The following is a 12,855-nucleotide window of genomic DNA, read 5'->3' as shown; positions in this document are numbered from 1 at the left end:
CACTCTGAAACCAGTTACTGTATTTCTAACGGCTTGCGCTGCGCCACAACGGCTTTTTGTTGCATTGAGCAAAGCCCAACTTTGGGTTGATAATGTGCGCTGAACCAGCAGCGGCGAGCACAGCTCAAACTGTGTTGCGTTGGTTGCGAGCAGCTCTCTTCTGCCGGTGTATGTTGTCCGAGTGGAAACGGGGAAGCAGTTGGGCCTTTACACGCTGCACAGTGCCAGAAACAAGTTGAGATAACAAAAAGGAAAAAACGGGAGAACTGTGACCCCGGGAGGAAACTGGGAGAGGGCAATGGAAAAACGTGAGTCTCCTTGGAAAAGGCTGGGTTGGCTAGTATGGCTAGAGAGGAGCTGCTGGTGGCGGTGCAGCCAGGGCACCAAAAGGGCTAGAGCCGGCCCTGCAATCGTAAAAAATCTAAGTGGTAAATAATAATGGTCTGTTGATGTCATATTCAGAATTTCTTTAAAGATTTAAGATACCAATCACACCCAATGAATATGCTATTATTGTTGATGCAGATGCCACAGGTTCTCAGGTTCTCTCCAATTTAAAGAATTGTAATCTCACAGAAACGGACATTATTAGTTCTGTTAACTGATATTAACATTCTGAATAAACCATGCACTAACAGACACATTACAGATGTTTTGAACTGTGTTACACCTCCTGCAGCGGAACTCTTTTGGTCGTCTATTACTGGTGATTTACAGTGGAAAAGGTTTGTTGTATTCTAAACAAATATTGTATCAATAATAAAAGTGAAAGAAGTATCCTTCAAGATTTTACATAGAATTCACCCTGTTAAAGAATGAAAAAGAACATGTGTCTTTTGCTATTCAGATCGAGAAACAATATTTCATTTTTTTTCCACTGTAATCATTCGACTTTATTTTGGACTGATATGCAAAATTTCATAAATAGAAAAAATGAGTACTAATGTACAGATTAACGTATTTAATGAGATGTTATATTTTGTATTTTATGGGATGGATAGCAACATTACCTATATATAATTCAGCTTCTGATTATTCTTGGTAAATTCCATACCCACAAATCGAAATGGTCTGACTCCGAACAACCTGCTGCTCTCGTCGGTTTCTTGTTGAACTCGAGCAGTACAGCACCTTACTTGAAAATGTCAAAAACCAAAAAGCTGAAAAGTCTCTCAACATTTTTAAAGGAAGTACATTTTCTTGAACTCTGAAAAGACTTAAAATGAATGGACATTGAACTCCTCTGGCATTAAAGGGAATATTTGTAACTTTCAGAAATGCTTGTTAACGTCTTGTTAAAGTCAGCGTCAGGTTCGCGCTTGTGCTCGCTCTAAATAGACATGAACGAGCATTACTCAAAACAGTGAGACGACACACGTCAGCTAAAAGCACAATATCACTCTATATTTCAGCTGCTTGGCAGTAATGTTAGCTGACCAGACGAAGGTCTCTCCATGAATCAATACTGATCCTAGTGTTGGCTTTTCCTGCCTCAGCGTCGATGCCGGGGCTCTGAAGTAGGAAAAGCGGGTCGATGACGGAGCTCCGCAGCGAGACACGTTATCGCCTCCCCGACCGAGTGCCTCAGCCTTCTTAATGCGCCCGCAGGGGAGATACCGACACCCGGTCAGAGGTGATAACGTGTCTCGCTGAGGAGCTCCGTCACTTCACGAGACACGGGAAACCTCTGTTGGTCTGGAGGAGCTGCAGCAGTTATTTCTGCACAAACGTCCACTGTACTGTTCACTAGATATTCTCAGAGCTAAACTAACTCTTCTGCAGTGTGGAGTGAGCGCGCATGCACGTGTGCAGGTGGAGCGAGCTGAGTGAGAACACACGCTGTCTGAGTGAAGGCGAGCAGGCAGCGGAGGAGAGTACAGCGACCACACGCGAGCGCGCATGTGTCCCGATCCGGTACATTTATACGCTTAAAAAGTTACAAACAGTCCCTTTAATTTGTTTTGGTTTTTTTGTTGTTGTTTTTTGTTTGTTTTGTACTGTTTCTTTGTTTTCCCTATACTCCTTTGTACATGTCTTTTGTTGACATAAAGTAAAAACTAAAATTGTAAAAAAAACTGCAATCAGGAAATTCCCAGGTTGGTGATGGTGCACTGTAACTTTACTTTGCAATGACTGTTTGTTTGTTGTTCAGTGTTTTTTTAATAGCTTACCAGCAATAAGTGGTTTCTGTTATTAAATACAGCCTCTGGAACGACATAACATGCATGCTGTTTTTGAGTAGAATCAAGTGTAATAGTCAGTCACCAGGCTAGGTGGTGCTGCAGCCCAACAGAGCAGCAGAAGCCGGTTCACTCGTGTTGTCTTCACAGCACTCATTGACTGCTGTGAGAGGAGAAGGACAGCACAACCAGCTAATGTCACCTCATATGAGACTTGAGCATATTTAATAAGTGCATAAATTGTTTATGTGTGTTATTAGCCTATATGTTCGTTTATATATAGCTAAAAATTCAGATATATTGAATCCCATTGAGAAATCAGCGTATTCACATAAGGAACATACAGAGCATTCTCATAGGAAGTGTTGTTCCACTACAGTAAGTCAGTGTCAAAAAGTCTGATTTTGACTTAATGACAAGACCTGACAGTGTTTTTTTATGAGCCGATTGAAAGGAGTCACAGTTTTGAGTAGATTGTGTCGTTATTTGTCATTCTTTTTAAAGAAGTTGTTGGACTTTGGCACAATGCGACGACTTTTAACGAGAGTCATACAGGGAGTCTGGCTGAGAGAGCCGTTTACTCCAGCGATGGGCGTTGAAGCAGAAATACACACACAAGGCCGACGAAGGCTGGTAAGTGTTTAACCCTCACATCATCTACATGTTGTCTACTACACCTTAGCTACATTATTAGTTGAATAACTTTGACTATTATAAATTTACTAAGCCAATAATCGCCAGTCACTCTGACATTGGCGAATCCCGCCAAACTCCATTAAAAAATCGGACAATTTAATGTTGTTTGGCTGATTGGGCAAAGTATCCATCCCATAATATAAGTTTGAATACACGTTCTGGTTCACTTTAAACCACATTTCAATTCGGCATAAATTGAATTCAAATTAAGTGCTGCATTCTGTGCTAGACACCGAATTAAACATTGATATGTACTACTTCAACCATATAGTTGCTGCTGAGCAAGGCTACATTAAAGGTCCCATATCGTGCTCATTTTCAGGTTCATACTTGTATTTTGTGTTTGTACTAGAACATGTTTACATGCTGTAATGTAAAAAAACCCACTTTATTTTCCTCGTACTATCTGCCTGAATATACCTGTATTCTCCGTTTTAGCGCATTTTGACGGAATTGCAACAGAATTGCGTTGCTAGGCAACAGCTTGGGTCCATTTGTACTTCCTGTCAGCTGATGTCATTAACATACACCGCAACCAGGAATAAACTGGGACACATTTAGAATGTTTACGTTTAAAATTGTGTCAAGGGTCTAAATATTGTATATTCGTGACATCACGAATGGGCAGAAATCCTGACGGCTTGTTTCAAATGCAGAGTTTGTGAATACGGGCTGTGTGTATTTCCCTGTGGATTGAGTGTTTCGATACTTTCACAGTATTTATATAGGACCTAAGCCTGCTTTATAATAAAACAACATGAACATCTCACTTTTTTATAATATGGGACCTTTAAAGGTCAGTTTAATTTGACTGTCAGTTGACCTCCACTGTGTTAACTTCTCAATGTGTGTTTGTTCAAGCAAAAATAATGAATAAAAGCTCAGTGTTTAGATGCAGAACACAATGTGAGCAGTGTGTCAGCAGCAGCCATAGAGTCTAATACAATGTAGTGTATAGTAGTTGTGTTAACAGAGCTGCTGCTGATGCTGCCAGTGGATCAGTACCATCAGTACAAGGCAGCTGCTGTATTACGTGTTCTTCTGTGTGTTTATGTCAGCCTCCTCAGCTGACTCTCCATGGCTTTTTGTAGAAGCAGTAATCCATTGGTATTTCTCCTTTAGAGTGTTTTTAAACCTTTTCATTGGATGTGGCTCAATCATCTGATTAAACATATATAAGGCTTTGGGAAACCAGACAATACGTGTTAGTAGAATATGTTCTTTGGTGATATTGGTCTTTTCATGAGATCTGTTGGCAAAAAGAAAAATATGAAGGCACATTTATTTATATACCACAATTCATACACTTTTTCAAAGTGTATTTAAAACACAGAAATATGTAAGCGAGTTTAAAGGGAAATGCTTGGTAACAGCGACACCTGTGGCCGTTAAGTCAACGAAAGTCAGCGTCGGGCTCACGCTTGTGCTCGCTCTACATAGACAAGAACGAGCATCACTCAAAACAGTGAGGAGACACACGTCAGCTAAAAGCACAATATCACTCTATATTTCAGCTGCTTGGCAGTAATGTTAGCTGACCAGACCAAGGTCTCTCCATGAATCAATGCTGATCCTAGTGTTGGCTTTTCCTGCCTCAGCCTCCCGACCGCGGCCGGAGGGAACGGGGGAGACGCCGGAGTTTTGGTCGGAGACGATAACGTTTCTCTCTGCGGAGCCCCGTCACTTCACAAGACACGGGAAACCTCTGTTGGTCTGGAGGAGCTGCAGCAGTTATTTCTGCACAAACGTCCACTGTACATTCACTAGATATTCTCAGAGCTAAACTAACTCTTCTGCAGTGTGGAGTGAGCGCGCGTTCACGTCTAGAGGTGGAGCGAGAACGAGCGCGTTGTGTGAGTGAAGGCAGGCAGAGGAGCGGTCTGAATAGCGTAGCCACACGCGAGCGCGTATTGGACACCGACCCAGTAGATTTATACGTGTAAAAAGTTACAAACAGTCCCTTTAAAAGAGACGGTAAAAGAAAATGTAAACATGTACAAAATAGCACGGTGCCATCTTGGATGCTGAGTTATGAAAAAGAGTGGGGCTAAAGTTTGAATTCTCTAGGAGGAGTTGGTTAAAGTACACGGCCTGTAAAATGCTAAAAATGGGCAAAAATGGCACATTTATTTCAAAATGGCTGACTTCCTGTTGTGTTTTGGGTATACCTCCAAGAGGATTTTTTATGCGTTTCCACATGTTATATGTGCCTACCAAGTTTTATACATGTAGGTGAGACCTGAATGAGGGGCTACATTTGTCCAATTTGGTGTCAGTGAGCCATTTTGCCAAATCCAAGCCTGAGAACCCAAAAATATCAAATTTCCCACCACGTGTGATGAGTTTACAAACTTTAACAACTTTGTGAGCGCCTTAAGGCCCTCAGAAATGCGATTAATTTGAATAATAATAATAATTTCTTCAGTTTCAATAGTTAAGAATCCTCAAAATAACATAAAAACGACAGAGCAGGCCGTGAATGTTACAGATGTGTGTACTTCTCTGTGTGTGTGTAACAGGTGGTGGGGCTGGGTAACCCGGGGATGGAGGGTACCAGACACAGCGTCGGCATGGCGGTGCTCGGCGCGCTCGCCGCCCGGCTCGGCGTGGCGGACCGTTGGCGTGGCGACAAGCATGTGTCCGGTGAGGTCATCATGTCAGAGGTCCAACAAACACATGTGGTGCTGCTCCGTCCCCGGCTGCTGATGAACATCAACGGGGTGTCAGTGGCCAAAGCAGGTGATGTCACCGTCTCTCTGCATGTGTGTGTGTGCGTGCGTGCGTGCGTGCGTGCGTGCGTGCGTGCGTGCGTGCGTGCGTGCGTGCGTGTGTGTGTCAATATGTGAGGATGTTTGTGTGTTTATTTTATTTTATTTATAATATGAACGTGTGTGTTTGTCCTCTCCAGCTGGTAAATACGGTGTCAAGCCTGAAGACATCCTGCTGGTCCACGATGAGCTGGACAAACCTCTGGGGAAAATGGTCATCAAACATGGAGGAAGTGCCAGGTCGGTTTCTCTCATCATGTTCTTGTGAGCTAAGGTTGGCTCTGACTTAAAGAGAACCTATTATGCTTTTGTGCTTTTTCCCTTTCCTTTAGTGTGTTATACAGTTTTTTTTGCATGTAGAAGTTCTGCAAAATCCACTCCAGAGGGAGTTCAGGAGCGGTGTTTCTGTGGAAACACCGCTCCTGAACTGCCTGAAACACCTCACTCTTAAGTCCCTCCTTTTCTTTCATAACATGGTGATGTCACCAAGTAACACATTTGCATAACACCTGCCTAGCGGCTAGTTCGGCCCTCAAACAAAGCTAGTTAGAGCGTAAAATAAACAGAAGAAATTGTGGGATGTTTATTGTAATATTTTGTGGAAAAGAGATTTTGATGTGTGAGAAAAAACTGTGAGAATGTAAAATGAACTTTGACCCCAAATTCTTCTCGTTGACAGAGGTCATAACGGAGTCCGCTCCTGTGTAGACTGTCTTCAGACTGATGTAAGTGACACTAAACTTTACACAACACTGCAAGTTGTTTGTGGAGGTTTTTGTGAGTTTTTGGAGTTACTGTAAACACTTGTTTCCAGAGTGGTTATTGGTAATAGGGCTGGGCGATATGGAGACAATCAAATATCACAATATTTTTTGACCAAATACCTCGATATCCATCCATTGAATAATAGAAGTCTCATATCAGGATATTGATCTAATATCGATATATTGCCCAGCCATAATTGGTAAGATAAGATAGAACTGTATTTATCCATAAGGAACCTTTTGCCAAAGATGCTCAGTGTACATAGCAAAATTAATATTCATATATTAGGGCTTTCAAAAGCTAGAGTGAAGATACTGGTATCATATGAAACTAGAAAACCTGATGAATCCATCGGTACCAACCATGTCATACTAGCTGGTCATGAAGGAGGTTAAATAACGCTCCAAACTTACGCTAAATGTTGGCGAGGAGAAACTCTCATGGATGGAAAAATGTCCAAACAAAATCAGAAAATATCGGAAAAAAAGTCCATACAAATTTTGGAAAAATTCGGAAAAATATTCCAAAAAATGTACGAAAAAAATCTGAAAAATTTCGGAAAAAAATGAAAAAAGTCAGAAAAACATCTTAAAAATGTCCGAAAAAAGTATGAAAAATGTTTAAAAAAAATCTGAAAAATGTCCGAAAAAAATCTGAAAGATTTCGGAGAAAAAATTGAAAGATGTCTGAAAAAAATCTGAGAAATTTCGGAAAAAATATGAAAAATGTCCGAAAAGAATTGAAAAAATGTCCGAAAAAAGTATGAAAAATTTAAAAAAAATGAAAAATGTCCAAAACAGGTTGGAAAAAATGTCCGGAAAAAATTTAAAAAAAGTCCGGTCATATTAGCTTGTTGGGAAGGAGGCTAAATAATGCTCCAAACTTACGCTAAATTTTGGTGAGGAAAAACTGTCATGTCCATTTTCAAAGGGGTCCCTTGACCTCCAGATATGTGAATGTAAATGGATTCTAGTTCAGTTTGGGGCAAGTCATAGTCAAGTCAGCACACTGACACACTGACAGCTGTTGTTGCCTGTTGGGCTGCAGTTTGCCATGTTATGATTTGAGCATATTGTTTTATGCTAAATGCAGTACCTGTGAGGGTTTCTGGACAATATTTGTCATTGTTTTGTGTTGTTAATTGATTTACAATAATAAATATATATATAATAAAAGACAAAGAAATCTTTATTTTATTTCAATACAAAGCCTGAAGGTGATTGTGTGAATGTGTGTATCACGTCGTCTCGTCTCTCCCGCAGGTGATGCCCAGGCTTCGGGTCGGGATCGGCCGGCCGACGGGGAAAACGTCCGTGGAGCGTTACGTCCTGGGCCGGTTCTCCTCCGAGGAGAAGAAGGTTCTGGACTCCGTTTTGGTCCAGAGCGTGGACCTCCTCCTCTCCCAGCTCTCCCAGCAGGACTCCCAGTGCCCCTCCTCCCCAGCAGGGGGCAGCCGAGCAGCACAGACGAGGAAGGAGAAGGAGACGGAGCGCTCGGCCTCTCCGGCTGAGAACTCTGCTGCTGCTCAGAGCTGAAGCTCAGAGTGCCTGAACTCAAAAACATGAACCTTCACAGAGGAGAGGATCTCTACTGAGACTCTATTCATTCTCTGGTATTTAGTTAAACACATTTCTACAGAGCAGGAAAAAGGATTCTTCTTGAATTGTGACCACGAAAGTTGGCCATAAGCTCAACATGGATGATGCCACCACCTCCTCTAAAAGCAGAGCTGCAACTAACTCTGTGTGAATTTATTTAAAAATCATTTATTCTGTCAAATGTCAAAAATGATGACAGTTTCCACTTTGTGGTTTGTTTTTGATGTGGAGCCAAGAATCTGTTCAGGATATCTAACATTGCAAGATATGATATTTAATACTGTACGTGAATGGTGCATTAATCCCACGGTTTTCCGTCACTGTGTTCATGTCAGAAGCTCGCAGAGACGCAGATTAAAGATTTCTACACATTTATTCTGATTGAAATGATAAGTTAAGAGGACTGTGAAGCCTTGCTGGAGGTATACATGGCAATTTTAACAATAATAAAAGCCGATTTAATCATAATTTGTTATCTGTGCGATTGATAAAAATGTAAATAGAGAGGCAAATCCCGAAATCATAAAGTACATCAAAGGCATCGGCGGCGTAACCAACGGAGGGAAAAGCACCCTCCACCAACAGACTGATCAAGAACCTGCCCGACTGTTGTGTGGTACATCAGGATGACTTCTTCAAGCCCCAAGATCAGATGGAAGTTGGGTGAAGATGGCTTTAAGAAAGTACGATGTTCTTACTGCTCTGGACATGGACGCCATGATGAGTACGATCTACGCACAACCATGTAAGAGAAGATGTGAGGCCATAAATGTAGACCATTCACATGTACAGGGTTTTGGCTTTGCCCTGAAATTGCACAGATTTGGGGTAATGATCATAAGGTTATTAGCAAAACTGGAGGCTATGATATACCTATGTATATTACTGTGTGATATGATATGGTATAGTACTGTACTTTGGTAATATGACTGGAGATACTGTGTTAAAGGTCCCATATCGTGCTCATTTTCAGGTTCATACTTGTATTTTGTGTTTCTACTAGAATATGTTTACATGCTGTAATGTTAAAAAAAAAACTTTATTTTCCTCATACTGTCTGCCTGAATATACCTGTACTCACCCCTCTGTCTGAAAAGCTCCGTTTTAGTGCATTTCAACAGAATTGCGTTGCTAGGCAACAGCTTGGGTCCATATTTACTTCCTGTCAGCTGATGTTATTCACATACACTGCAACAGGAAATAAACTGTGACACATTTAGAATGTTTACGTTGAAAACCGTGTAATGGTCTAAATATTGTGTATTTGTGACATCACAAATGGACAGAAATCCTAACGGCTTGTTTCAAACGCATAATTTCTGAATACAGGCTGTGTGTGTTTCTCAGTATATTGAGCGTTTTGATAGTTTAACAGTATTTATAAAGCACTTACACCTGCTTTGTAATATAAAAGACGTGACAATCTCACTTTTTACAATATGGGACCTTTAAGAGAAGACCTGCTGAATGTGTTGTTGGCGGCCTGTAAGAAGGCCATTACGAAGAGACGGTATAAGGCAGAACCACCCACACAAGATGGATGGATGAAATATATTATATGGAACTGTTAACCAGTAGGATAAGAGCACAAGAGGAGCAATGTCGAGAGATATGGACGATGTTTATGTCAACGACAAGATGAGGGAATGAACCACGGAATATGTCATAGCAATGAGAAGACTTTGTAGAGACAGGGCAATCCACATCTAGTTTTAATGTTCTGTGTGTATGTTATCTTTCTTTAATGGAAAAGCAGCATCAGGTCTCATTAGTGTATATATATATGTGTGGTGGCATGTTAATGGACTCCAAAGTGATGCGGTTCCAACAAGTGGAGAGTTGAACAGGAAGAAGAAAACAACAGTTTCTCCTCTTTTGTATCTCAAAGTGACAGCTCTCCTCCTCACGCCGCTGTCAGCCCGACATACGCTTCTCCTCACGCCACGCTGCTCTCCTCCATCTTGTCCTCCCCGATGTGGCTCTTTTGGCTAAAAAACATATTGATTTCCCCCCTCTTTCCGATTGTCACACTAATTACACTCTTCATCAATTAGGTGTCTTTAATGAGTTGCATCCAGTCAAGAGGCGCACTGCGTTCTCACACTGCGGAGAATGCCGGAGGAGGGAGGGACGGGGGGGGAGGGGGCGAGGCGGCGGACACACAAAAAAAGCCAGAAAAGAGCATATAAAACAGCGGAAAGAGGCCGACGAGCTGCTGAATGAGGGAAATCAATACAAAGGAGGCCAGTAGATTGCGATGGAGGGCTGAAGAAGAAAGGCAGGCGAGAAACAAAAGGGGCCAAACATTGTTTAGAGCCGGTTTGTTTGAGGCCTTCTGTCCTGCTGTAGCTCAGAGTCACAATGGCTGCGGGGACACACTTGTGGACATGAGGAGGAGGAGGAGGAGGGGGAAGCCTTCTTCACTCTATGACACCACACACTGAACACCCCTCACCCTCTTTAAAACCCCCCCGTCTTTCTCTGCTGTGACCCCGTTGAGCCACCCCTTCGCCTCCATCAGGCCACTTTCCCAGCCCCTTCCTCGCTGGTCAGCTTCAGCGGCGGCTTCAATAACTTTTCTTCTGCAGGGGTCAGAGGTCAGCAGTGGGGCTGGACACCTGGGTCTTTAGAGGAGACCCTAAATTTATTCAGGAATGAGACCCCCAACCTCTCCCCCCCCCCCCCCCACCACCCCCCATGCTCTACGGCCGGGCGTAGCTGGGCTAACAGTGGCCTGGTGGGGGGTCTTCCCACAGATGTGCTAACTCTGCAGAACAAGCTCACTGACTCCTCTGGTTCTGGGGAGGTTAGTTAAGAAGAGCTTTACTAATGGAACACATTTACACTCTTAAAGCTCTATATAATATAGATAGATCTTAGCCATGCATGTGGCGTGGCTCCAGGGATGGCGATGTCGGTCCACTTTGGTCCCAGTTTTTAAATATCTCAACATCTGTTGGATGTCACAAAGTCAGAGACTAGCTGGTGGAGAAAGTGAGCTTTAACATCAATCAATCAACATGTATTTGTATAGCCCTTTCCAACAACCAAGAGGTGCCCAGATTGCTTTACATTTACAAGAAATAACAGGAATAAAAACTTAACATTTCATAAAAAGGTACATAAAAAGCATAGGGAAGATGTCACAGCACTACTGGGTATTAAAAGCCAATCTAAATAAAAAAGTCTTGAGCTTAGATTTAAAAAGTACTAGATCAGTGATGGTGCGTATATCAGGGCGTAACTTGTTCCATAGTTTAGGAGCAGCGACAGCAAAAGCACGATCACCCCACAGCTTACACCTCGACCTTCTAAATAAAGTTCACCCGATGAACGCAAAGCCCGTTATGCTCGCGGAGTGTTAAAATCTCAGCCAAATAAGGCGGGGCGAGGCCGTTAATGGCTTTAAAAACAAACATCACAGGCTTAAAATCGATTCGAAAGCGAACTGGAAGCGAATGGAGTGAGTAAAGTACGGTGGGTAATGTGTTCGCGTCTGGAAGTGTTGGTTAAAAAGCGAGCAGCAGCATTTCGCACAAGTTGGAGGCGCGCGAGGGAAGACTGGTTGAGACATGAACTCCCTGGTTAAGTAGTGATGTATCAACAAGAAAGCTCATCCCGTCTGAACGGCCGCTCTTCTGTATCCGTCTGTTAAAGCTATTCACACAGTCATGGCTGACCCGTCATTCTTGTCCCTGGTTTTCCTGGTTCCATATGGCTCTGGCATCCCGAGGCCCATTCCTGACCACGGTTACCGGCCCTGTTACCTTGGCAACCTGTTGCACCACCAACCTGATGCAGAGGCATGTGGTGTCAGAGGTGTTGACATCACTGGTCCCCAAGCTGAGGTCCGGGCACCAGTAAGGGCCCCGTGAAAAGTGGAGTAATTTCACCAGGAACTCCCACTCCAGTATCACCACCTCCTCTGTTAACTGATGGACTTTAGTTGGCTGATATCAAAGTCTACATTCTGGTGTCCTTGTTGTTGTTTATTTTTTAGGGCTAATTTGTTTTAACGCCACTAATTTCTTTAACGCATTAACGCAATCGATATTTCTGAGGTTGTAGCGGGCTCAACCATGTCATACTAGCTTGTCAGGAAGGAGGGTAAATAACGCTCCAAACTTATGCTTGTCCGAAAAATGTCAGAACAAAAGATGTCCCAAAACTGTCAGAAAAAAGTCTGAAAAATGTACGAAACATGTTCGGAAAAAGGTCCAAAAAATATCCCAAAAATGCACGAAAAATGTTCGTAAAATAAATGTAAAAAAAAAGTCCGGAAAAAAAAGTCCGGAGGGTAAAACAGAAGAAAATCCAGTACTGTCATCACAGTAAACTAGAAAACCCAAGGAATCCATTGGTACCAACCAGGTCATACTAGCTTGTAACGAGGCTAAATAACGCTCCAAACTTACGCTTGTCCGAAAAATGTCCAACAAAAAGATGTCCCAAAAATGTCAGAAAAAAAAGTCAGAAAAATGTCAGAAAAATTGTCTGAAGAAGATGCTGTTGAGTTGCATTATGGGAAATGTAGGCTCCAGCATTGTTGGAGCTTCACCCATAACGGGGACTAAAAGTCAGACTATCTCAGCTTTTTGCTGCTTTGATTTTGACCTTTTTGTTTTTAACCATTATCCCCCCAAAGTCCCTCAACTTTATGTAATATTAGTCTTTAATAGTATATCGTGATTTCATAATGTATTTGTGTTATTTCTTACTGCATATTGTGCCTATATTGTCCTATAATTGTCATCTTTTGCAGGTTCATATATTAGAAATGATTTGGTGTATTGTATTTTTATTTTATATGCTAACATTATATTATATATAGTTATATTATCGTGTCTC

At 42.1% G+C, this 12,855-nt stretch overlaps 1 protein-coding gene across 1 annotated transcript; it reads left to right on the top strand.

The window, feature by feature from the left end:
• Positions 1–2,339: 2,339 nt before the first annotated feature.
• ptrh1 (peptidyl-tRNA hydrolase 1 homolog) lies at positions 2,340–8,475 on the top strand. Its single transcript, XM_074639481.1, has 5 exons — positions 2,340–2,813; positions 5,396–5,615; positions 5,785–5,884; positions 6,324–6,369; positions 7,672–8,475. The coding sequence occupies exons 1-5, from the start codon at positions 2,619–2,621 to the stop codon at positions 7,942–7,944; spliced, it is 834 nt and encodes a 277-aa protein (XP_074495582.1). The 5' UTR covers positions 2,340–2,618; the 3' UTR covers positions 7,945–8,475.
• Positions 8,476–12,855: the final 4,380 nt, after the last annotated feature.

Source organism: Sebastes fasciatus, chromosome 6 (assembly GCF_043250625.1).
Source record: "Sebastes fasciatus isolate fSebFas1 chromosome 6, fSebFas1.pri, whole genome shotgun sequence".
NCBI lineage: Eukaryota > Metazoa > Chordata > Actinopteri > Perciformes > Sebastidae > Sebastes > Sebastes fasciatus.
This window is presented reverse-complemented; position numbering and strand designations above follow the sequence as displayed.

Bases quoted from the DNA above. Each gene is read 5' to 3' on its own strand.
- ptrh1 (XM_074639481.1), top strand. From the start codon at position 2,619: ATGAGCCGATTGAAAGGAGTCACAGTTTTGAGTAGATTGTGTCGTTAT. The intron at 5,885-6,323 runs GTCGGTTTCTCT...TCTCGTTGACAG, and splicing joins AAACATGGAGGAAGTGCCAG to AGGTCATAACGGAGTCCGCT. The intron at 6,370-7,671 runs GTAAGTGACACT...TCTCTCCCGCAG, and splicing joins TAGACTGTCTTCAGACTGAT to GTGATGCCCAGGCTTCGGGT.